The sequence below is a fragment of the Somniosus microcephalus genome, unplaced genomic scaffold, assembly GCF_052327205.1.
Source record: "Somniosus microcephalus isolate GS21.2 unplaced genomic scaffold, FLI_Smic_1.0 scaffold548, whole genome shotgun sequence".
Taxonomy (NCBI): Eukaryota; Metazoa; Chordata; class Chondrichthyes; order Squaliformes; family Somniosidae; genus Somniosus; species Somniosus microcephalus.
This window is the reverse complement of record NW_028225735.1, coordinates 102,465-125,428: the sequence shown is the minus strand read 5'-3', so window position 1 is coordinate 125,428 and position 22,964 is coordinate 102,465. Positions and strand designations below refer to the sequence as shown.

The window sequence follows — 22,964 nt, the reverse complement described above, 5'->3', positions numbered from 1 at the left end:
CTTGCCCCGAGTTGCCATTCCTCAGTCTCCCTCTCCCCCATTCCCCAGTCTCCTTCTTGCCCCGAGTCCCCATTCCCCAGACTCCCTCTCCCCATTCCCCAGTCTCCCTCTCCTCCCGAGCCCCTGATCATGGAGGCTTTTTCAGAATACAGCTAACCTCCAGATGGCAAATATCAGACATGGTCTGTTTCACTTTCCAGTTTCACTTTCAGTTTCACTTTCAGGCAGCAATTCCTCAAAAATCAGCTGATTCCAGATGGTATAAAAATATCCGGGAAGACAAACCTTGCAGTCTTTCAGTTGATGGGCTAGCTGAAGTACAGGTGAAATCCAGACCAGCATCATGAGGTCAGTGATCACTTCACATTATTAGATGTATCGAGATTTTACAAAATAATAGTGACATTGTCAGTGATATTAACGCGGAGACAGGATCAGAGTGGGGGAGGGGGCAGGGGCGATAGTGGGCGACAAAGCACAATATTGTGGGACGTGTGGGAATATCCGATTTCAATGGGGATTCCTCATTATCATTTACTTCCAGGTTTCGTGTCTCCAACCTGCAAGACATGATTTCACCTGGACTATTTAAAGGGCCAGTTCACAGAGGCAATGGAGGAGGAGGTTTGCAGTTAACTACACTGGGCTGGAAGGAGTATAGGGAGGGTTATGGAAGGAAGGAGGACAAAGGCTGCGCCCAGGTTTAATGAGGCGTCCCTGGATGTCATTGAGTCCTCATCAGATGAGGAGTGCTGAGCGGCTTGTTCCTCCTGCACCTCTAGTCCTCACTGCTGTGCTATGTCGTGCAGAGTGCAGCACACCACGATTATCCTGCAGACCCTCATTGGTGAGTACTGAAGGACGCCTCCAGACCTGTCTAGGCAGCTGAAGCACAACCTGAGCATGCCAATGGCTTGCTCAATGACACATCTGGTTGTCATATGGCTCTTTTTATAACGCTCCTGGTGTTCATCAGTGGGGTTCCTCAGAGGTGTCATTAGCCAGGTTTGAAGGGGATACCCTTTGTCGCCTCGCCCTTAAGGCTGGTTGCAGGTCTGAACGTGTTGGGGATGCTGGACTGTCGCAGCATGAACATTGATGGAATGGAATCTCTTGTGGTTGACAAATACTCCTGGTTGATCTGTGGGGTGCTCAGATTGCCACGTGTGTGCAGTCGATGGCAGCCTGCACCTGTGGGAAGGCAGCCAGAGATGCGAATCCGAGTGCCTGCTGATTCTGGCTATTGTCATCACAGGGGAAGCTTATATACCTCCCAGCACTGGCAAACAATCCATCAGTCACCTGCCTTATGCATTTACTTGCAGCCGACTGCAAGACCCTCGCTATATCTCCGGTAGCGCCCTGGAAGGAACCGGAGGCACAGAAATTGAGGCTGTGGTGACCTTCACAGCCACTGGTAATGCATGGCCGCCAGGTCCACCAGGGAGCAGGTCTTCTAGGAGGCTGCAGATGTCTGCGCCCACCTGACGTGCCAATCTCAGCCTTCGGACCCATTGCTCTTCCGACACGTCAAGGAAGCTGAGCATCTACCTGTAGACCCTGTTAGATTGGTAGCGCTTCCTGTGACCTCAACCCCTCTGTTACTCCCTTGTCTGCTGGCCACCGGCGGCTCTCTCCACAGCATGTCCTTGCTGCCGATGATGCTCATTCTCTTCCTCGTCTAAAGTCGAAACAAAGCAACCATAGCGCCACCCATAGTGATCCTCTGTGTGTGAACACCTCTAATCTCTACAAACAACTCTCCTACCAAGAACTCTCACTAAACTGTTCCAGAGGGAACTGGGAAAGCAGCTGTGAGCTCTGAACCTTTGGGCCTTCTGACCTTTAACCTCCCCTGTAAAGAGCCGCCCAATCCCGCCTTGGGTTCATTGCTGAGTTTCCCAACCCTCGAAAAACCCGTTAATTACAAATCAGGTTCACAATCGCATTATAGGAGCCTGATTTATATATGTTAATGACCGTCCGACCGCTCCACGGCAGGACACTCGGATGCCCTGATATCCGTCGCCATTAAAAAGGCGGCGAGCGTGTGCACGTTGGGTTAGGGCTGCGTTTCAGCATTTAAATGTTTAACTCCACCCCCGACATTCTCCCGCCCGGCGTGAGGAGTTAATATCAAAACCACTGCTTTCAAACCCACTGAAATGAAGGGAGCTGGAGCTATCTGTTCATAGCAGAGGCATATTTATAGCAAGGCAGCTACCTCAGGGCAAACTCCTTCCTAAACCTGCCTCCCTGAGCCTGCCACAGTGAAAATACAACATTTCATAAAGCAGGGGACTGGTGATGGTGGTATTGCTCTCTCTCTCTCTCTCCACTCTATCTCCCTGTGTTCCCTCCCTCTCTGTGAGAGCTGGGACTGGTGCCTGCACTAGGTTCCAGAGGGTGGCAGTGTAGCGTTATTAGTTGCAGACGTTACTACTGTACACATAGACTGTGCGTTTTTATAAAAGACACAATCATCAATCTGCAAGTGTGTTGCTAATGGTTACTCGAAGGATGCTGTTTTATAACAATAATCATGTATCATTGTCAGTGTGCCACTGATTTATGATAACAGAATCAGTCACATTTCATGTGAGCATTCGGCGGAAGGGTTTGGGATCTGTCCCTGGGTCTGTGAGCACTCAGGGGAAGGGTTTGGGATCTGTCCCTGGGTCTGTGAGCACTCAGGGGAAGGGTTTGGGATCTGTCCCTGCGTCTGTGAGCACTCGGGGGAAGGGTTTGGGATCTGTCCCTGGGTCTGTGAGCACTCGGGGGAAGGGTTTGGGATCTGTCCCTGGGTCTGTGAGCACTCGGGGGAAGGGTTTGGGATCTGTCCCTGGGTCTGTGAGCACTCGGGGGATGGGTTTGGGATCTGTCCCTGGGTCTGAGCACTCGGGGGAAGGGTTTGGGATCTGTCCTTGGGTCTGTGAGCACTCAGGGGAAGGGTTTGGGATCTGTCCCTGGGTCTGTGAGCACTCAGGGGAAGGGTTTGGGATCTGTCCCTGGGTCTGTGAGCACTCGGGGGAAGGGTTTGGGATCTGTCCCTGGGTCTGTGAGCACTCAGGGGAAGGGTTTGGGATCTGTCCCTGGGTCTGTGAGCACTCAGGGGAAGGGTTTGGGATCTGTCCCTGGGTCTGTGAGCATTCGGCGGAATGGTTTGGGATCTGTCCCTGGGTCTGTGAGCACTCGGGGGAAGGGTTTGGGATCTGTCCCTGGGTCTCTGAGCACTCGGGGAAGGGTTTGGGTTCTGTCCCTGGGTCTGTGAGCACTCAGGGGAAGGGTTTGGGATCTGTCCCTGGGTCTGTGAGCACTCAGGGGAAGGGTTTGGGATCTGTCCCTGGGTCTGTGAGCACTCGGGGGAAGGGTTTGGGATCTGTCCCTGGGTCTGTGAGCACTCGGGGGAAGGGTTTGGGATCTGTCCCTGGGTCTGTGAGCACTCAGGGGAAGGGTTTGGGATCTGTCCTTGGGTCTGTGAGCACTCAGGGGAAGGGTTTGGGATCTGTCCCTGGGTCTGTGAGCACTCGGGGGAAGGGTTTGGGATCTGTCCCTGGGTCTGTGAGCACTCGGGGGATGGGTTTGGGATCTGTCCCTGGGTCTGTGAGCACTCAGGGGAAGGGTTTGGGATCTGTCCCTGGGTCTGTGAGCACTCAGGGGAAGGGTTTGGGATCTGTCCCTGGGTCTGTGAGCACTCGGGGGAAGGGTTTGGGATCTGTCCCTGGGTCTGTGAGCACTCGGGGGAAGGGTTTGGGATCTGTCCCTGGGTCTGTGAGCACTCGGGGGAAGGGTTTGGGATCTGTCCCTGGGTCTGTGAGCACTCAGGGGAAGGGTTTGGGATCTGTCCCTGGGTCTGTGAGCACTCAGGGGAAGGGTTTGGGATCTGTCCCTGGGTCTGTGAGCACTCGGGGGATGGGTTTGGGATCTGTCCCTGGGTCTGTGAGCACTCAGGGGAAGGGTTTGGGATCTGTCCCTGGGTCTGTGAGCACTCGGGGGAAGGGTTTGGGATCTGTCCCTGGGTCTGTGAGCACTCGGGGGAAGGGTTTGGGAACTGTCCCTGGGTCTGTGAGCACTCGGGGGGAAGGGTTTGGGATCTGTCCCTGGGTCTGTGAGCACTCGGGGGAAGGGTTTGGGATCTGTCCCTGGGTCTGTGAGCACTCAGGGGAAGGGTTTGGGATCTGTCCCTGGGTCTGTGAGCACTCAGGGGAAGGGTTTGGGATCTGTCTCTGGGTTTGTGAGCACGCAGGGGAAGGGTTTGGGATCTGTCCCTGGGTCTGTGAGCACTCTGGGGAAGGGTTTGGGATCTGTCCCTGGGTCTGTGAGCACTCAGGGGAAGGGTTTGGGATCTGTCCCTGGGTCTGTGAGCACTCGGGGAAGGGTTTGGGATCTGTCCCTGGGTCTGAGCACTCGGGGGGAAGGGTTTGGGATCTGTCCCTGGGTCTGTGAGCACTCGGGGGAAGGGTTTGGGATCTGTCCCTGGGTCTGTGAGCACTCAGGGGAAGGGTTTGGGATCTGTCCCTGGGTCTGTGAGCACTCGGGGGAAGGGTTTGGGATCTGTCCCCGGGTCTGTGAGCACTCGGGGGAAGGGTTTGGGATCTGTCCCTGGGTCTGTGAGCACTCGGGGGAAGGGATTGGGATCTGTCCCTGGGTCTGTGAGCACTCGGGGGAAGGGTTTGGGATCTGTCCCTGGGTCTGTGAGCACTCGGGGGAAGGGTTTGGGATCTGTCCCTGGGTCTGTGAGCACTCGGGGGAAGGGTTTGGGATCTGTCCCTGGGTCTGTGAGCACTCTGGGGAAGGGTTTGGGATCTATCCCTGGGTCTGTGAGCACTCAGGGGAAGGGTTTGGGATCTGTCCCTGGGTCTGTGAGCACTCGGGGGAAGGGTTTGGGATTTGTCCCTGGGTCTGTGAGCACTCAGGGGAAGGGTTTGGCATCTGTCCCTGGGTCTGTGAGCACTCGGGGAAGGGTTTGGGATCTGTCCCTGGGTCTGTGAGCACTCGGGGGGAAGGGTTTGGGATCTGTCCCTGGGTCTGTGAGCACTCGGGGGAAGGGTTTGGGATCTGTCCCTGGGTCTGTGAGCACTCAGGGGAAGGGTTTGGGATCTGTCCCTGGGTCTGTGAGCACTCAGGGGAAGGGTTTGGGATCTGTCCCTGGGTCTGTGAGTACTCAGGGGAAGTGTTTGGGATCTGTCTCTGGGTTTGTGAGCACGCAGGGGAAGGGTTTGGGATCTGTCCCTGGGTCTGTGAGCACTCTGGGGAAGGGTTTGGGATCTGTCCCTGGGTCTGTGAGCACTCAGGGGAAGGGTTTGGGATCTTTCCCTGGGTCTGTGAGCACTCGGGGAAGGGTTTGGGATCTGTCCCTGGGTCTGAGCACTCGGGGGGAAGGGTTTGGGATCTGTCCCTGGGTCTGTGAGCACTCAGGGGAAGGGTTTGGGATCTGTCCCTGGGTCTGTGAGCACTCAGGGGAAGGGTTTGGGATCTGTCCCTGGGTCTGTGAGCACTCGGGGGATGGGTTTGGGATCTGTCCCTGGGTCTGTGAGCACTCAGGGGAAGGGTTTGGGATCTGTCCCTGGGTCTGTGAGCACTCGGGGGGAAGGGTTTGGGATCTGTCCCTGGGTCTGTGAGCACTCAGTGGAAGGGTTTGGGACCTGTCCTTGGGTCTGTGAGCACTCAGGGGAAGGGTTTGGGATCTGTCCCTGGGTCTGTGAGCACTCGGGGGAAGGGTTTGGGATCTGTCCCTGGGTCTGTGAGCACTCGGGTAATGGGTTTGGGATCTGTCCCTGGGTCTGTGAGCACTCAGGGGAAGGGTTTGGGATCTGTCCCTGGGTCTGTGAGCACTCGGGGGAAGAGTTTGGGATCTGTCCCTGGGTCTGTGAGCACTCGGGGGAAGGGTTTGGGATCTGTCCCTGGGTCTGTGAGCACTCGGGGGAAGGGTTTGGGATCTGTCCCTGGGACTGTGAGCACTCAGGGGAAGGGTTTGGGATCTGTCCTTGGGTCTGTGAGCACTCAGGGGAAGGGTTTGGGATCTGTCCCTGGGTCTGTGAGCACTCGGGGGAAGGGCTTGGAATCTGTCCCTGGGTCTGTGAGCACTCAGGGGAAGGGTTTGGGATCTGTCCCTGGGTCTGTGAGCACTCGGGGGAAGGGTTTGGGATCTGTCCCTGGGTCTGTGAGCACTCAGGGGAAGGGTTTGGGATCTGCCCCTGGGTCTGTGAGCACTCAGGGGAAGGGTTTGGGATCTGTCCCTGGGTCTGTGAGCACTCAGGGGAAGGGTTTAGGATCTGTCCCTGTGTCTGTGAGCACTCAGGGGAAGGGTTTGGGATCTGTCCCTGGGTCTGTGAGCACTCGGGGGAAGGGTTTGGGATCTGTCCCTGGGTCTGTGAGCACTCGGGGGAAGGGTTTGGGATCTGTCCCTGGGTCTGTGAGCACTCGGGGGAAGGGTTTGGGATCTGTCCCTGGGTCTGTGAGCACTCGGGGGAAGGGTTTGGGATCTGTCCCTGGGTCTGTGAGCACTCGGGGGATGGGTTTGGGATCTGTCCCTGGGTCTGTGAGCACTCAGGGGAAGGGTTTGGGATCTGTCCCTGGGTCTGTGAGCACTCGGGGGGAAGGGTTTGGAATCTGTCCCTGGGTCTGTGAGCACTCAGGGGAAGGGTTTGGGACCTGTCCTTGGGTCTGTGAGCACTCAGGGGAAGGGTTTGGGATCTGTCCCTGGGTCTGTGAGCACTCGGGGGAAGGGTTTGGGATCTGTCCCTGGGTCTGTGAGCACTCGGGTAATGGGTTTGGGATCTGTCCCTGGGTCTGTGAGCACTCAGGGGAAGGGTTTGGGATCTGTCCCTGGGTCTGTGAGCACTCAGGGGAAGGGTTTGGGATCTGTCCCTGGGTCTGTGTGCACTCGGGGGAAGGGTTTGGGATCTGTCCCTGGGTCTGTGAGCACTCGGGGGAAGGGTTTGGGATCTGTCCCTGGGTCTGTGAGCACTCGGGGGAAGGGTTTGGGATTTGTCCCTGGGTCTGTGAGCACTCAGGGGAAGGGTTTGGGATCTGTCCCTGGGTCTGTGAGCACTCGGGGCAAGGGTTTGGGATCTGTCCCTGGGTCTGTGAGCACTCAGGGGAAGGGTTTGGGATCTGTCCCTGGGTCTGTGAGCAGTCAGGGGAAGGGTTTGGGATCTGTCCCTGGGTCTGTGAGCACTCAGGGGAAGGGTTTGGGATCTGTCCTTGGGTCTGTGAGCACTCTGGGGAAGGGTTTGGGATCTGTCCCTGGGTCTGTGAGCACTCGGGGGAAGGGTTTGGGATCTGTCCCTGGGTCTGTGAGCACTCGGGGGAAGGGTTTGGGATCTGTCCCTGGGACTGTGAGCACTCAGGGGAAGGGTTTGGGATCTGTCCTTGGGTCTGTGAGCACTCAGGGGAAGGGTTTGGAATCTGTCCCTGGGTCTGTGAGCACTCGGGGGAAGGGCTTGGGATCTGTCCCTGGGTCTGTGAGCACTCAGGGGAAGGGTTTGGGATCTGTCCCTGGGTCTGTGAGCACTCGGGGGAAGGGTTTGGGATCTGTCCCTGGGTCTGTGAGCACTCAGGGGAAGGGTTTGGGATCTGCCCCTGGGTCTGTGAGCACTCAGGGGAAGGGTTTGGGATCTGTCCCTGGGTCTGTGAGCACTCAGGGGAAGGGTTTAGGATCTGTCCCTGGGTCTGTGAGCACTCGGGGGATGGGTTTGGGATCTGTCCCTGGGTCTGTGAGCACTCAGGGGAAGGTTTGGGATCTGTCCCTGGGTCTGTGAGCACTCGGGGGGAAGGGTTTGGGATCTGTCCCTGGGTCTGTGAGCACTCAGGGGAAGGGTTTGGGACATGTCCTTGGGTCTGTGAGCACTCAGGGGAAGGGTTTCGGATCTGTCCCTGGGTCTGTGAGCACTCGGGGGAAGGGTTTGGGATCTGTCCCTGGGTCTGTGAGCACTCGGGTAATGGGTTTGGGATCTGTCCCTGGGTCTGTGAGCACTCAGGGGAAGGGTTTGGGATCTGTCCCTGGGTCTGTGAGCACTCAGGGGAAGGGTTTGGGATCTGTCCCTGGGTCTGTGTGCACTCGGGGGAAGGGTTTGGGATCTGTCCCTGGGTCTGTGAGCACTCGGGGGAAGGGTTTGGGATCTGTCCCTGGGTCTGTGAACACTCAGGGGAAGGGTTTGGGATCTGCCCCTGGGTCTGTGAGCACTCAGGGGAAGGGTTTGGGATCTGTCCCTGGGTCTGTGAGCACTCAGGGGAAGGGTTTGGGATCTGTCCCTGGGTCTGTGAGCACTCGGGGGATGGGTTTGGGATCTGTCCCTGGGTCTGTGAGCACTCAGGGGAAGAGTTTGGGATCTGTCCCTGGGTCTGTGAGCACTCAGGTGAAGGGTTTGGGATCTGTCCCTGGGTCTGTGAGCACTCGGGGGAAGGGTTTGGGATCTGTCCCTGGGTCTGTGAGCACTCGGGGGGAAGGGTTTGGGATCTGTCCCTGGGTCTGTGAGCTCTCGGGGGAAGGGTTTGGGATCTGTCCATGGGTCTGTGAGCACTCGGGAAGGGTTTGGGATCTGTCCCTGGGTCTGTGAGCACTCGGGGGAAGTGTTTGGGATCTGTCCCTGGGTCTGTGAGCACTCAGGGGAAGGGTTTGGGATCTGTCCCTGGGTCTGTGAGCACTCGGGGGAAGTGTTTGGGATCTGTCCCTGGGTCTGTGAGCACTCGGGGGAAGGGTTTGGGATCTGTCCCTGGGTCTGTGAGCACTCAGGGGAAGGGTTTGGGATCTGTCCCTGGGTCTGTGAGCACTCGGGGGATGGGTTTGGGATCTGTCCCTGGGTCTGTGAGCACTCAGGGGAAGGGTTTGGGATCTCTCCCTGGGTCTGTGTGCACTCAGGGGAAGGGTTTGGGATCTGTCCCTGGGTCTGTGAGCACTCAGGGGAAGGGTTTGGAATCTGTCCCTGGGTCTGTGAGCACTCGGGGGAAGGGTTTGGGATCTGTCCCTGGGTCTGTGAGCACTCGGGGGAAGGGTTTGGGATCTGGGGTGAGTCCTAGGGTATGGGAGCACTGAAAGTGGGATCCCAGGATCTGGTAATAATTTTATGCAAAGCCTGTGGTCTTGGAGCTTTGAAGGGTAAGGAATTGGTTAGGAGCTGGGAGACAGACAGTTGGGATAATGGGTTTGTACTCGAATTGTCAGGATGTGATTAGTGGTGCCCTCAGAGATCTGTCCTGGGGCCTCAGCTTTTCACTGTGTTTATCAATGACTTAGATGAAGGAATGGAGAGTTGTATATCCAGGTTTGCTGATGACCCTAAGTTAGGTGGCACAGTAAATAAGGCAGATAGGATTAGACAGTTCCAAAGGCACATTGACAGCTTAAGCGAGTAGGAAAAACTGCAGCAGATGGACTTCAGTGTGAGGAAATGTGAGCTCATCCGCTTTGGAGCTAAGAAAGATCAGAATATTTTCTCAATGGTGACAAGCTTGGAACTGTGGGGGAGCAAAGAGATTTAGGGGACCATGTACAGAAATCAATAAATCTAGTGGACAGGTACAGTAAATAATGAAAGAGGCTAATGGATTGTTTGCCTTGATCTCAATGGGGCTGGAATACAAAGGGTAGGCATTATATTACAGTTGTATAAAGCTCTGGTTAAACCACATCTGGAGAAGTGTGTTCAGTTCTGGGCACCGCACCTCATAAGGATATATTGGTCTTGCAGCGGGTGCAGCGTTGATTCATTAGAATGATGAATCCTGGGCTAAAAGGGTTATATTATGAGGGCAGGTTACATACACTAGCCTTGTATTGCCCTGGATATAGAAGATTAAGGGGTTTAATTGAGGTGTTTAAGATGATTAAAGGATTTGATAGGGTAGACAGAGATAAACTATTTCCTCTGGTGGGGGAGTCCAGAACAAGGGGGCATCAGCTTGAAATTAGAGCTAGGCCATTCAGGGGTGATGTCAGAAAGCACTTCTTCACACAAGGATAGTGGAAATCTGGAACTCTCTCCCCCAATAAGATGCTGAGGCTAGGCCAAATAAAAATGTCAAAACTGAGATTGTTAGATTTTTGTTTGGCAAGGGTATTAAGAGTTATAGAACGAAGGTGGGTGGATGGAGTTGAGATACAGATCAGCCATGACCTAATTGAATCGCGGAAGATGTTCCTATGTTCCTACCTATGTTCCTACAGGGAACTTTGTTATATCCGGCACCGACGGGATCGAGCTGTTACCGATCTATCAAAACTGCCGGACATACAAAGTTAATGTTGAAGCATACGGAGGTTTTCATCTCCGTATCTGACAACAAACACTGTTGCTTAGCAACAGCTTGTAAACAGTTGGCCCGTACCTTGGAAGCATCTCTGTAGCTTAGCAACAGCTTCAGGGAGACTTTCCAGAGCCCGACTGTTGAAAACAAAGCCACGAGAAGAAAAAAAACCTAACAAAACGGCTCCTGATTTCTGCCGGTAGATCGAGGTTTCCGGACATACAACCTCCGGATAAACCAAAGTTTCCTGTATTAAGGGGTGATCGTGGATTTCTGCTGGCCCTCTTGCGCCAAATGTTCATTTTTTGTTGCCTCCAGGACCATTACGGGATTCCAATGGGTTTCCCCCTAACTGAGGGATGCCAGGCAGTCCGGCTGCAATGGAGGTGTTCTGTGCCCTCTTGCACTGACCTGCACACCTGTTCTGCTATTATGACTTTGCCAGCATTTCTACATTGATTATATATGAGCTAAAAATGTAAGTTAGATACACATAAGGTGGGCTTTGATGAATTTGTTCTCTTACAGCAACACACTGAACGATTGCTTGAAAGCAAAACTTGGCCAGCTTCAATGTCACTTCACGTGGGCCCCACAGAAGGACAGTATTGACTTGGACGACATGAAGTATAGATTACAAGATTTAATACAGGCTGGTGTGAAATATCAGGCCATGCCACACAACCATCTCGCTTTTGTAAACTGTCTGCAAGGCAACTGTGAAGAGGCAATTCAAAACTTAAAGGAAGCTGAAAAGATTCTGAGGGAGAATCATGAACATGAATTTGAAAGAAGAAGCATCATCACCTATGGAAACTATGCCTGGGTATATTATCACATGGGACAAGTGACAGAGGCCCAGTCCTACCTCGACAAGCTGGAGAGGATCTGTAAACGATTTACTAATGGCTCTTGGTATACAGCACCGATACCTGAAGTATACGGGGAGAAGGGTTGGTCACTGTTGAAATCTTCCAAGAAATATTATGAAGAGGCAAAGGAATGTTTTGAGAAGGCTCTAGAGGAAGATCCTGATAACACTGAATGGAATGCTGGTTATGCGATTGCTCTGTTTCGTCTGGAAGGAGATACTTGTACCCCAGAGAGCAGTGAACCTAGTCCATCAATGAAGCAGTTGCGACGTGTGCTGGAGCTTGATCCAGATGACTCTGTAGCCATGGTGCTGTTGGCTCTAAAACTACAAGAGTTCAAGCAAAAGGAGGAAGCTCTCAAATTAGTTGAACAAGCCTTGAACAAGTCCCCTGATCTTCCATATGTAACTCGTTATGCAGCAAAATTTTTGAGAAGAGAAGGAGATGTGGAAAAAGCTGTGGAGCTGTTGAAGAAAGCATTAGAAATTTGCCCAAACTCTACCTTCTTACACCACCAAATAGGTCTGTGTTACAGAAACAAACTATTTCAACTGATTAAGTATCCTGGCAGCAAAGACCCTCGCAATCCTGCTTTTCAACAGAAAGCGGAGTTGATCAAACTATGCAAGTACTATTTTGAAAAGGCATTTGAACAGAAGCCATCATTTGTTTTTGCACAATTGGATTTTGCAGGAATCTGTTCATTAAATGGAGAATATCTCAAAGCAGAGGAGATCTACAGTAATCTACTGCAATTAGAGGATAATCGTCCTGATAATAAGCAGGCAATATGTTTACAGGCTGGGCTATTTGAACTGCGTCACAGAAGATCTGAATCAATGGCCATCACCCATTTTCTGGAAGGACTTAAAATCCAACGTGGCACAAAAGGTTGGGAATTGTGTCGCGAAAACTTGAGAAACATTGCAACAAAACAAATTGACAGGAATCCCAGAGACAGCAAGGCCTTTGGTGTTCTTGGGTTACTTCACCAGCTGGACGGGGAGAAGTGCGAAGCTATTGAGTGCTTTGAAAAGGCCTTGGAGTTTGATCGTGACAATGAAGAATATCTATGTGCTCTTTGTGAATTGCGCCTTTCTATCTAGGTCAACGCTGACTTTCCCAGCTGAACCTACACACAGCGGGGTAGAGTTTCTGCTTTGGGCGTAATCGGTAACTTAGGCGCAAATTGTGCTTGAAATTGCGCTAGATAGGTTACAGTTGAAGTTTCCGCTAGAATGTATTTGCATAATCACAAACAAAAAATCTTCAATGAACCAGTCCAATCGATCAGTGTAATAAAATTTAATCAGTTATTTTTCTTTCAATTTAAAAATATTCATTGTTGTATTTAAGAGTGATAACTTGGTGCAGTTTTATTAATACAGCTGAAAGTGGATTTACCACAAAAAAATAAGCATTTTTAATAGAAGTGTCCAGCAATTCACCGGTTAGAAACCTGATGTAACATGACTGAAAATGACTTAAAAAAGCTATACTGAACCATTTATTAGTTTCATTGTTGTCAGTTTGTAAATAAATTAAATAAATTTAACATGTAATACTTTAAAATCTTGCCCACTACTGCCTGGGCGCCTAAGAAAACGAGCTCAATTTGAAAACCCTCCTCGAACGGCCACAAACAGGAGCAACCAGCGGAAACTCGCCATCCTCGGGATTCCGATCTGGGGGCGTGGCCAGTTTTGGAGGCGGGGCCGACTTTGGATGGAATGATTTTTAAACCAGCGTTAAAGATCACGGAAAACTCGATTTACACTTGACGTAAATCATGGCCGAGTTTCCGTGATCTTTTGCGCTGGTTCGGCCAATTTCACCCGGATTGTACGGATAAAACTAACGCAAATTAGCGAAAACTCTACCCCAGTGTTTGAAAGATGCACTGATGCTCGCTGATCTATGGAAAAGTTTGGCAGGATCTGACTTAACTTGTTAAATATAGACTGTTAGTACTTTCATTCCAAGCAGCCTTTACTTTGTAAACGCATAAATATTTGTGAGTACAGTCCCCACCGATTTGCCCGCTATGCGTGATGGCCAGTATAATGCCTGAATAAAGATTATTTTCTCTCTCTCTCTGAAACGAACTGCCCGCAGCTCCCTGATTTCCAGCCGCTTCAATGGAAGCGGTTCAATTCCACCAGGTGACTTACGGCTAAAGGATATAAAAATAGATTAAAATGGTTAAAAATAATGAAGCTTTATCGTTGCAGATACAGATTTTCCAATGAGAAATGTTAATTTGCTGTAATATCAGAGGCTGAGTGTTAAAATAACCAATAAAAAGAAACTGTAGCTATGATTTTATTAGTATCGTTGATCTGTGCTAATGCTGACAGAAAGTGTCGCTCATAGTCCATAAGCCGTGATGGTGAACTGTACAAGCTCTGTAAGGAACATTCAGATCAGCCTTTAACACTGGCAGTAAAGTTAACAGCTGATGATTGTGGAGTGAATCAAGGCCCTTGCACTGCTCACTGTAGACGTAATGCTATTAGAGAAAGGCTAACCTAGAAACATAGAAAAATAGGAGCAGGAGTCGACCATTCGGCCCTTTGAGCCTGCTTCGCCATTCAATATGATCCTGTCTGATCCTCTATCTGAATACCATATTCCCGCTCTCTCCCCATACCCCTTGATGCCTTTTGTGTCTAGAAATGTATCTATCTCCTTCTTAAATATATTCAGTGACTTGGCCTCCACAGCCTTCTGTGGGAGAAATTCCACAGATTCATCACCCTCTGAGTGAAGAAATTTCTCCTCATCTCAGTCCTAAATGTCCTACCCCGTATCCTGAGACTGTGACCCCCTCGTTCTAGACCCCCCAGCCAGGGGAAACATCCTCCCTGCATCCAGTCTGTCTAGCCCTGTCAGAATTTTAGACGTTTCAATGAGATACCCTCTCATTTTTCTAAACTCTAGTGAATACAGGCCTAGTCGACCCAATCACTCCTCATATGACAGTCCTGCCATCCCAGGAATCAGCCTGGTGAAGCTTCGCTGCACTCCTTCTATGACAAATATATCCTTTCTTAGGTAAGGAGACCAAAATTGCATACAGTACTCCAGGTGTGGTCTCAGCAAGGCCCTGTATAACTGTAGTAAGACATCCTTGCTCCTTTACTGAAATCCTCTTGCAATGAAGGCCAACATACCATTTGTCTTCCTAACTGCTTGCTGCACCTGCATGTTTGCTTTCAGTGATTGGTGTACAAGGACACCCAGGTCCCTTTGTACATCAATATTTCCCAATCTATCACTATTTAAATAATACTCTGCCTTTCTGTTTTTCCTACTGAAGTGGATAACTTCACATTTATCCACGTTATACTGCATCTGCCATGTATTTGCCCACTCACTCAACTTGTCTAAATTGCCTTGAGGCCTCTTTGCATCCACCTCACAACTCACAATTCCACCTAGTTTTGTGTCATCAGCAAACTTGGAAATATTACAATTTGGTTCCCTCATCCAACTCATTGATATATATTGTGAATAGCTGGGGCCCAAGCACTGATCCCTGCGGTGCCCCACTATTCACTGCCTGCCACCCCAAAAAAGACCCATTTATTCCTACTCTGTTTCCTGTCTGTTAATCAATTTTCAATCCATGCCAGTATATTAACCCCAATCCCATGTGCATTAATTTTGCAAACTAACCTCTTATGTGTGACATTATCAAAGGCCTTCTGAAAATTCAAATACACCACATCCACTGGTTCTCCCTTATCTATTTTACCAATTCTATCCTCAAAAAACTCCAGTAGGTTTCTCAAACATGATTTCCCTTTCATGAATCCATGTTGACATTGTCTAATCTCGTTGATATTTCCTAAGTGTCCTGTTATCACATCCTTTATAATAGACTCTAGCATTTTTCCCTGTTACTGATGCTAGGCTAACCGGTCTGTAGTTCCCCATTTTCTCTCTCCTTTTTTAAATAGTGGGGTTACATTTGCCACCCTCCAATCTACAGGAACTGTTCCATAATCTATAGAATTTTGGAAGATGACAACCAATGCATCCACTATTTCCATGGCTACCTCTTTTAGTACTCTGGGATGCAGATTATCAGGCCCTGGGGATTTATCAGCTTTCAGTCGCATTAATTTCTTCAGCACTATTTTTTTACTGATATTAATTTCCTTTAATTCCTCCTCACTGGACCCTTGGATGCCTAGCATTTCTGGGAAGTTATTTGTGTCCTCTTCCGTGAAGACAGAACCAAAGTATTTGTTTTATTGCTCTGCCATTTCCTTGTTCCCCATTATAAATTCTCCCATTTGTGACTGTAAGGGACCTACATTTGTCTTCACTAATCTTTTTCTTTTTATATACTTGTAGAACCTTTTACAGTCTGCTTTTATGTTCCTTGAAAGTTTACTCTCATACTCTATTTTTCCCCTCTTAATCAATCTTTTGGTTCTTTTTTGCTGAACTCTAAACTGCTCCCAATCCCCAGGAGGAATCGCTCACAAAAAATATTAAGAATTCTGAAAATAAGTACAATAAATGGTGCACAAAGCTCAAGTACTCACATTTAAAGCAATTCCCAGTTTAAAGATGTTTTCTCTTGTCTGGACTTTCTTGATGGAGTCTCCAACATGAAGGGTTTAAAGATCGTGCTGAATAAAGGTACATATGTGCATGCCTGATGACATCATTGCACATACCTGATGACGTCACCACGTAAGATTGGAAGTGTGCATGCTCGAGAAATTCGATTTGTGCATGTGTGAACACAGCCTGGTGGAGCCTATCAAAGGAGGACGCACGCCTGATGACGTTAACGCATGGATGTTCAACTGCGCATGCGCAAACTCGAGCACATACGCGAAATGCGGCCGATGTGTGCATGTGGAAACTTAACAATGTGAGGACAGCATTGCTGTCAACGTGAGCTTAGCCATGAACTTTTATGCATTGGGCTCCTTCCAGGCTGGAGCAGGCGATATTTCCAACATCTCGCAATTCGCCATGCACTGTTGCATAAGAGAGATTACTGAGGCTCTGTATGCAAAGAGAGCTAAATACCTTTCATTCTCTTTTGCCAGAGAGAAGCAGGCGGAGTGAGCACACGGCTTCACCAGGATTGCTGACTTCCCCATGGTGCAGAGTGCAATTGATGTACGCATGTCACTTTGTGGGTGTTGCATGTCAACTCTGAGATGTACCGCAGCTGGAAGGGATTCTACTCCCTCAGTGTCCAGCTGAACCACCACGACAAACCAGAGGGTGGCTACTGGGCAACAAGGGCAATCTGCTTACCGCCTGACTCATGACTCCGGTGCACAACCCAACCACACGTGGGCAGCATACATATAATGAAAGCCATGCTGCCACATGCAATCTGAAAGAGCAGACCATTGGCGTCTTTAAACAACGCTTCCACTGCCTGGACAGCTCTGGAGAGGCCATGCAAAACTCGCCAGAAAACGTCTCAAATTCATCGTTTCTGCCGCATGCTCCACAACCTCGAGATCCTGAGGGCACTGCCCTTACCACCACGTATATGGCAAAGAGCTGAGGAGGAGGAAGAGGAAGAGGAAGAGGAGCATGACGAGGAGGAGGAGTAGTATGGGATAAGGCAACCAACACAGCTCCTTTCTGGCCGGGCTGTCCGTGATTGACTCATTCGGCTACAGTGCCAATGAATGCAAACAAAGTTACCCATTCAGCAACAATCCCACACCTTACTTACGTCTGTTACTGACCATTACAGTGTCCTCTTGGCCACAATGCTACAATAAAAGTCAGCACAAAACAAACATCCCTAACCAAATTTTTTAAACAAACCATCCAATATTGCATTCCAAAGTAAACTATTCACCCTTGTGCAGTCCCTTAGTGCCTGTCTTCCATCTGCCTTTGCCTGCCCCAGTGCTCCTATGCAGTCCTACACCAGTGGCTGCAGCATGGCTGGTGGAAGGCTGCTGACTTTCAGTGGGGGAGACTGCAGATGGTATTGGAGCATGACCTTGAGCAGCTCTGGGCCTAGAAGGCTCAGCTTCGGACTGCACCACCTCGGCATGAGCAGCAGCAGCCTGGTCTGGCTGACACGCAAAATCAAGGGCACTGACAGAGTGGCAGTGGTGGGAGGTGTAGGATTCGCAAAAATCCAGGAAAATACAGTCTACATTGTAAAACCCCTGAAATGGCCACATTTTATGAACACAAGATGGAGTTGGCAGATCACATGACTCATTTCAGAAGGACATACCACTGCAGTATCTTAAAGAAACCTGAGTCGCCACCGATTAGAAGATTCCAGAACTGACTGCAATTGATATGGTAAAATGGTTACAGTAGTAACGAAGTCAAAACAAAAGTATTTACACCTCAAGGTGTGTTAATTGCTAGCAAAACGCAAACCCATCTCTGAAATCACAGAGCACAGACAAAACCTATTATCTGTACCAAACTCAGAGGGACACAGGACAGATCCCATTAGTTTCATTTACAAGACATTAAAATAAAGTACCCGCTTTTGTCAAAGCAGCCTGCCCATTACTTTAACAAAAGAAAACCCCTGATTTGGCGCCAAGATAAGGGCAAGAAAACTATAACTGTTGGGGGAAAAGAGACAAAAACACAGTTTCACACAGACACGAGGAAAAAAGGCAGAGCGAGTGGAGAGGTTCGATTATGGTTCGAGGAGCACGGAGGGCCTACAAGTGCGAGCAGGAGAGCAGGTTCAGGAGCCGGTCCCATAAGGAAGATTGGAGATCCCGGACGATACAGGAGCACCAAGGTCAAGGACAGTTTTTTTTAAAACCCTGGTGAGCATAGAGGCCCAACTCCACCTAGCTGATCTAGTTGAGGTATATTTTAGAGACGGGAGGGTTTTTAATATTAAGGGCTTTGTAATTCGGGAGTGTTATTCATCCTTCGTTGTGCCGTGCGCTTTCTCCACCCCCGTTTTATTATATCACTGATCTAGAATTGATGTATTATGATAGTCAAGGTAACTCTTGTGTGTTAAATTTGAGTTCCCATTGAGAGGCGTGTTCATGATTTTTGTCTGCATTGTTTCTTCATTCTCTATGTTTTATTCTCCTTAAAAATAAAGATACCTTTGATTTAAAACTTCCCTTGTCTCACCTGATCCATTTGTCTTCCGAGTCACAAGTTGGGCCAACACATCAAGGTGGTCTGGCAATAAACTCAGTGTCTAGAACCGGTGAGGGGGGAGCGCTTCGGAACCGCTCACGAGCAGTGTGAAATCTGATGTGCCTCAATAATTCCGAGACTCGAAGGTAGCAGAACAAAACAAGGCTTTTATTAACTTAGAACGAAACACGTAAGCAAGAGAGATGTCGTCCTTCTGGAGATTGGGACTAGACTGAAGCTAGCTTACAAATGGGGCCAGGTATGGGCGGAGCCCTACACACAGCACATTCCAGTATACAATACAGCACATTCCAGGCTTTTATTAACTTAGAACGAAACACGTAAGCAAGAGAGATGTCGTCCTTCTGGAGATTGGGGCTAGACTGAAGCTAGCTTACAAACGGGGCCAGGTATGGGCGGAGCCCTACACACAGCACATTCCAGCACATTCCAGTATACAATACAGCACATTCCAGTACACAATACAATGAGGTCTGGGGGAAGGGAAATGACACTGAAACCGATCTCAGTCACAGGCAGTGATGAATGGAAATATTTCATCACAAAATCAAAAACCGATCTCGCACACCACAAGCTCGTTAAAACGACCCCTTACAGAATGATGACCCAGATGGGACACTAGCTACAGAACCCTTGTGTGGTGGATAAAGACTCGGGTGAGACAGATGTTATGGAGGACAGGTTATCCTCCTACGTGTGTGGCAAAGTAAATGTAGCAAAAAAATGGGTATATGACCTGTTAGGAGCCGAGCGTCCCCTAAAGGCAGCCGCCCAGTGGACGGCTAGTAAAGAGCACCGCAAGGGCATTGAAAAAGCGGTGTGGCTTATGTGCTATAAAAAACAGGTTCTGGTACTGGACCACACGGTGGCCAGTAAGGAAACCAAAATTAAGCATTTGTCCCGGGAGCTGCAGGAAAAGGTTGCAGCGGAAGGGAAGGTGCTAGTGGCTCTGGAGGCCATAAGCCAAGAGAGGGCAGCGATGGTCCGGGACCATCGGGGGAAGGTAGAAAGGCTGGAGGGCAAGATAGCTGAGCTGGAGGGGAGCGCTAGGTTCAGGGTAGAACACGTAGAGTATCAGGCAAGAGAATCCAGGGAGAAAGAGAGGAGATTAAAAACGGAGATTAGCCGCCTTACAGGGGAACTGAAGGCACAGGAGGGAAAGGTAGGCGAAGTAAAAGCAGCCTATAAGCTGGCCTGCGCTCAAGGGTTTGAGGAGGCAGACCACGGCCCCTGTAGGCAGGAAATAGAAAGCCTGAATCTGGCATTGGCCAGGGCAAAGGGGATGATATGCCTCATTAGCCCCAAGGTCGGCCAGGCTGAGTTCAACGGTAACCCAAGCAGGGAAGTCCCGCAGGCAGCCCCCAGAACAAAACGGGTTAGGGAACCAGAGATTTCACAGCCACCACCCCGAGCCCCTAGTTTTCCAGAGGTCTGAGATCAGGAGGGGGTGGAGGATGAAGAATCCAAGGTAGACCAGGGTAGCCCGAGAGAGAATCAGGGACCGGGACCAGTGTACCCCGTGACACAATGGAGATACGGACCACCCGGTGACGCCGGGGAAACTGGGGACCTCCAGAACCAATTCCTGGTGCCACACAGTGCGCAACAATTGCGCTCCATGGTGAGCTACATCCCCAAGCTCACCATGAAGGGGGACCCTTCTCTTCACTTTAGGGAGATAGAGCAGGCGGCCTGTGTTAACGACTGCGACGAGGCAGAGAAGGCCAAGATGATGTTGTTCTCCCTGGGTAGCGAGCTCCTCCAGACGCTACCCGATGGGTGTAAGAGGGGTCAGGAAAATTATGGCAGGCTGAAGGACGAGATCCTGGAGGCCATGGGGATGAACGAGGGGAGTCCGTTCACCCGGGTGGAGAAAACAGTCCAGCTCCCCAGGGAATTCCCGCAGGCGTTCGCGGACAGGCTGTGGCCAGTCTACCAGGGTGCGTGCCCGGGAATGCCGATGCGAGCAAACCTGGACGGGGACCAGTTAGTCCACTGGCTCAGGTGCCTGGTGAATAACTCCCTGCCCCGCGTTCAAACGCAGGCAATGGCCTGGTTCGACCCCCAAAACCCTCTGACCACGGAGGCGACGGTGATCCGCCAACTCACCGTCACCTTTAGAAACGGGAGGGATAGTGAGCCACCCCAGCAAAACGGGAAGGTTTGTGAGGTCAGGCCTGGTGACCAGCCCCGTAAAGAGTGGCGCCAGGAAGGGAGCCGTCCCAACCAAAGCCGCCAAACGTGCTACGGTTGCGGGAAGGAGGGGCATTGGCGCAGGGACTGTAAGAATCCCTGGAAGGACACAAGGGAAAAGGTCCCCACAGCCCCAGCCGCGCCCCCGACCTCTGCCCCAGAGAGAGAGACGGAGCCAACTGTCCCTCCAGAGCTGCTGGACGTGCTGCTGGCTTCAGTGAGGTCATTGGTCCTCACTAAGGGAAAGATAGCAGCCACCACCAGTCCAGCGGTTCCCCCAACCCCTTTCCAAAGTGGCCCGCAATGACTGGAGCCTGCGCAGCCCGTCTATCTATGTGTGCTCCAGTACGACGGATGGAAGAGACCGCTCGTGCAGATGGAGGTAGAGAAGGAAACGGGGACTTATCTGTTGGATACGGGAGCTTCATGCACCATGATCCATACGGAGAATCCCACCACCTCACCTCTGTCTAACGGGGTTCCATACGTCCTATCGGAGTTCACAGGGGCGGAGCAGACGGGTGCATTCTCCAGGCCGCTCTCGATCCGCCTGGGCACACTCCAGACAAAGTGGACATGTGCCCTGGCGAGATGGGATGCGGAGGGAGGGAAGGGGATCCTAGGGGCCGACTTCATTGTGGGCCATGGGATCCTCGTGGACCTCAGGAACCATTGCCTTTGGGGGGCCAACACCGGAAAGGAAAGTAGAGTGGTAGTAATCCCGGGAAAGGATGGGAAGGGAACCCTGTGTACCATGAAGCCGAAAGGGAGTTACGACCTCGGTGAAATGATGGAGGGTATCCCAGAAGTATTTAGAGCCGAGCTGCAGGCTCAGTTAGGTGCGTTCGCCACGCACAAACACGACTGTGGGAGGGTTGCTAGCTTTGAGGTTAGGGTAGATGGGGATCCCATGGCCCGGCCCCAAAGGCAGTACAACTTCCCAAAGGAAGCAGAGGCTGATATGGAGGTGGCCATATCAGCGCTGGTACAGCAGGGGGTGCTGAGGCCTATAGCCACCCATGTGAACTCTCCGCTTTGGCCGGTTAAGAAACCGGACAATTCCTGGAGAGCCACGGTGGACTAGCGGGTGTTGAACAGCAACATCCCTGCATGTGCCCCCACAGTGGCAGACCTCATTGGGAGTATCCCCGCATCCGCGACTACACTCACGGTGCTGGATATTTCCAATGGGTTCTGGTCGATCCCTGTGCGGAGGGAGGACCAGTATAAATTTGCCTTTACTTTCAAAGGGCAACAGTATACCTGGAATTGCTTGCCACAAGGCTTCCACAATAGTCCCAGCATTTTCCACCAATGCATGGCGGACAGCCTGAAGGAGTTCAGTCAGCCCCTTCAGTTAGTACAGTACGTGGACGACCTGCTCCTGTTTACCGACACGGTCGGGGAGCACGGCCCACTGCTGGCTGAACTGTTGGAACTACTGACCAGAAGGGGGTTCAAAGTCAACCCAAAGAAAGCGCAGATCGGTCAAAAGGAAGTCAAGTTCCTGGGGCTGACCATCCGCGCCGGAAAAAGGGCCATCGATAGGGCTAGGAGGGAGGCGGTACAGGAGTTACCGGTCCCCGTCACCATAAAGGGTGTGAGGTCGTTTCTAGGGCTAACCGGGTACTGCCGAGACTTCATGGAGGACTATGCGGCCATGGCAGCCCCACTACTCCAACTCCTGCACAAGGGAGTGTAGTGGTCGTGGGATAAAGGATGCCAGGCCGCGTTCGAGAAGGAAACTGCAGACCGCACCGGCCCTGGGAGCGATAGATGGGGGAAGGGAGTTCTTCCTGGAGGTGGCGGCCAGCGGGGACAGTCTCAGTGCTGTGTTGCTCCAGGAGCGACATGGCAAGCTGAGACCCGTGGTTTACTCCTCCAGGGTACTCACCGACGTGGAGAGGAGCTACTCGGTCTGTGAGCGGCACCTCTTGGCCACACACTGGGCTGTGAAAAGATCCGCCATCTTCACAGGCACCTCCCCCATCACCCTCCTCACACACCACACGCCCACCAAGATGCTTTTGGATGGGAGGATTAAGGATGGGACAGTAAGCAGTGCCCGCATTGCGCACTGGACCCTACTCCTCTCACAAATGGATCTGCGGGTACGAGGCCTGTGCGAGCCCAGATTAGCCGCCAACCTGGCTTACCCTGGGACAGCCCATCAATGTTCCGTTGAAGGGGTATGGGAGGTTGACGTTGGTCTCCGGGCTGGGATACATCCCACCGGCCGTGAGATTTACGTGGATGGTTCCAGCACAGTATCCACTGGAAAGCGGCTCACGGGGTTCGGAGTGTATGACCCAACGGCTGACATTGCGTTGGCGATTAAACTCCCCAGTACCATGAGCGCCCAGCAGGCAGAACTGTCTGCTGTGGCGTATGTGGTTACCCATCCCGAAGTTTTCCCTACCCCGTACACGATTTGCTCAGACAGCATGTTTACATGCAATTCGTGTACCGAATACCTGGCCATCTGGTCCCGTCGCGGATTCA

The 22,964-nt window shown here is 51.3% G+C and overlaps 1 protein-coding gene across 1 annotated transcript; it reads left to right on the top strand.

The window, feature by feature from the left end:
* Window positions 1-209: 209 nt before the first annotated feature.
* LOC147081507 (interferon-induced protein with tetratricopeptide repeats 5-like) lies at window positions 210-18,224 on the top strand. Its single transcript, XM_085980791.1, has 2 exons — window positions 210-348; window positions 10,777-18,224. Exons 1-2 carry the CDS (start codon window positions 344-346, stop codon window positions 12,224-12,226), a joined length of 1,455 nt encoding a protein of 484 aa, XP_085836917.1. The 5' UTR covers window positions 210-343; the 3' UTR covers window positions 12,227-18,224.
* Window positions 18,225-22,964: the final 4,740 nt, after the last annotated feature.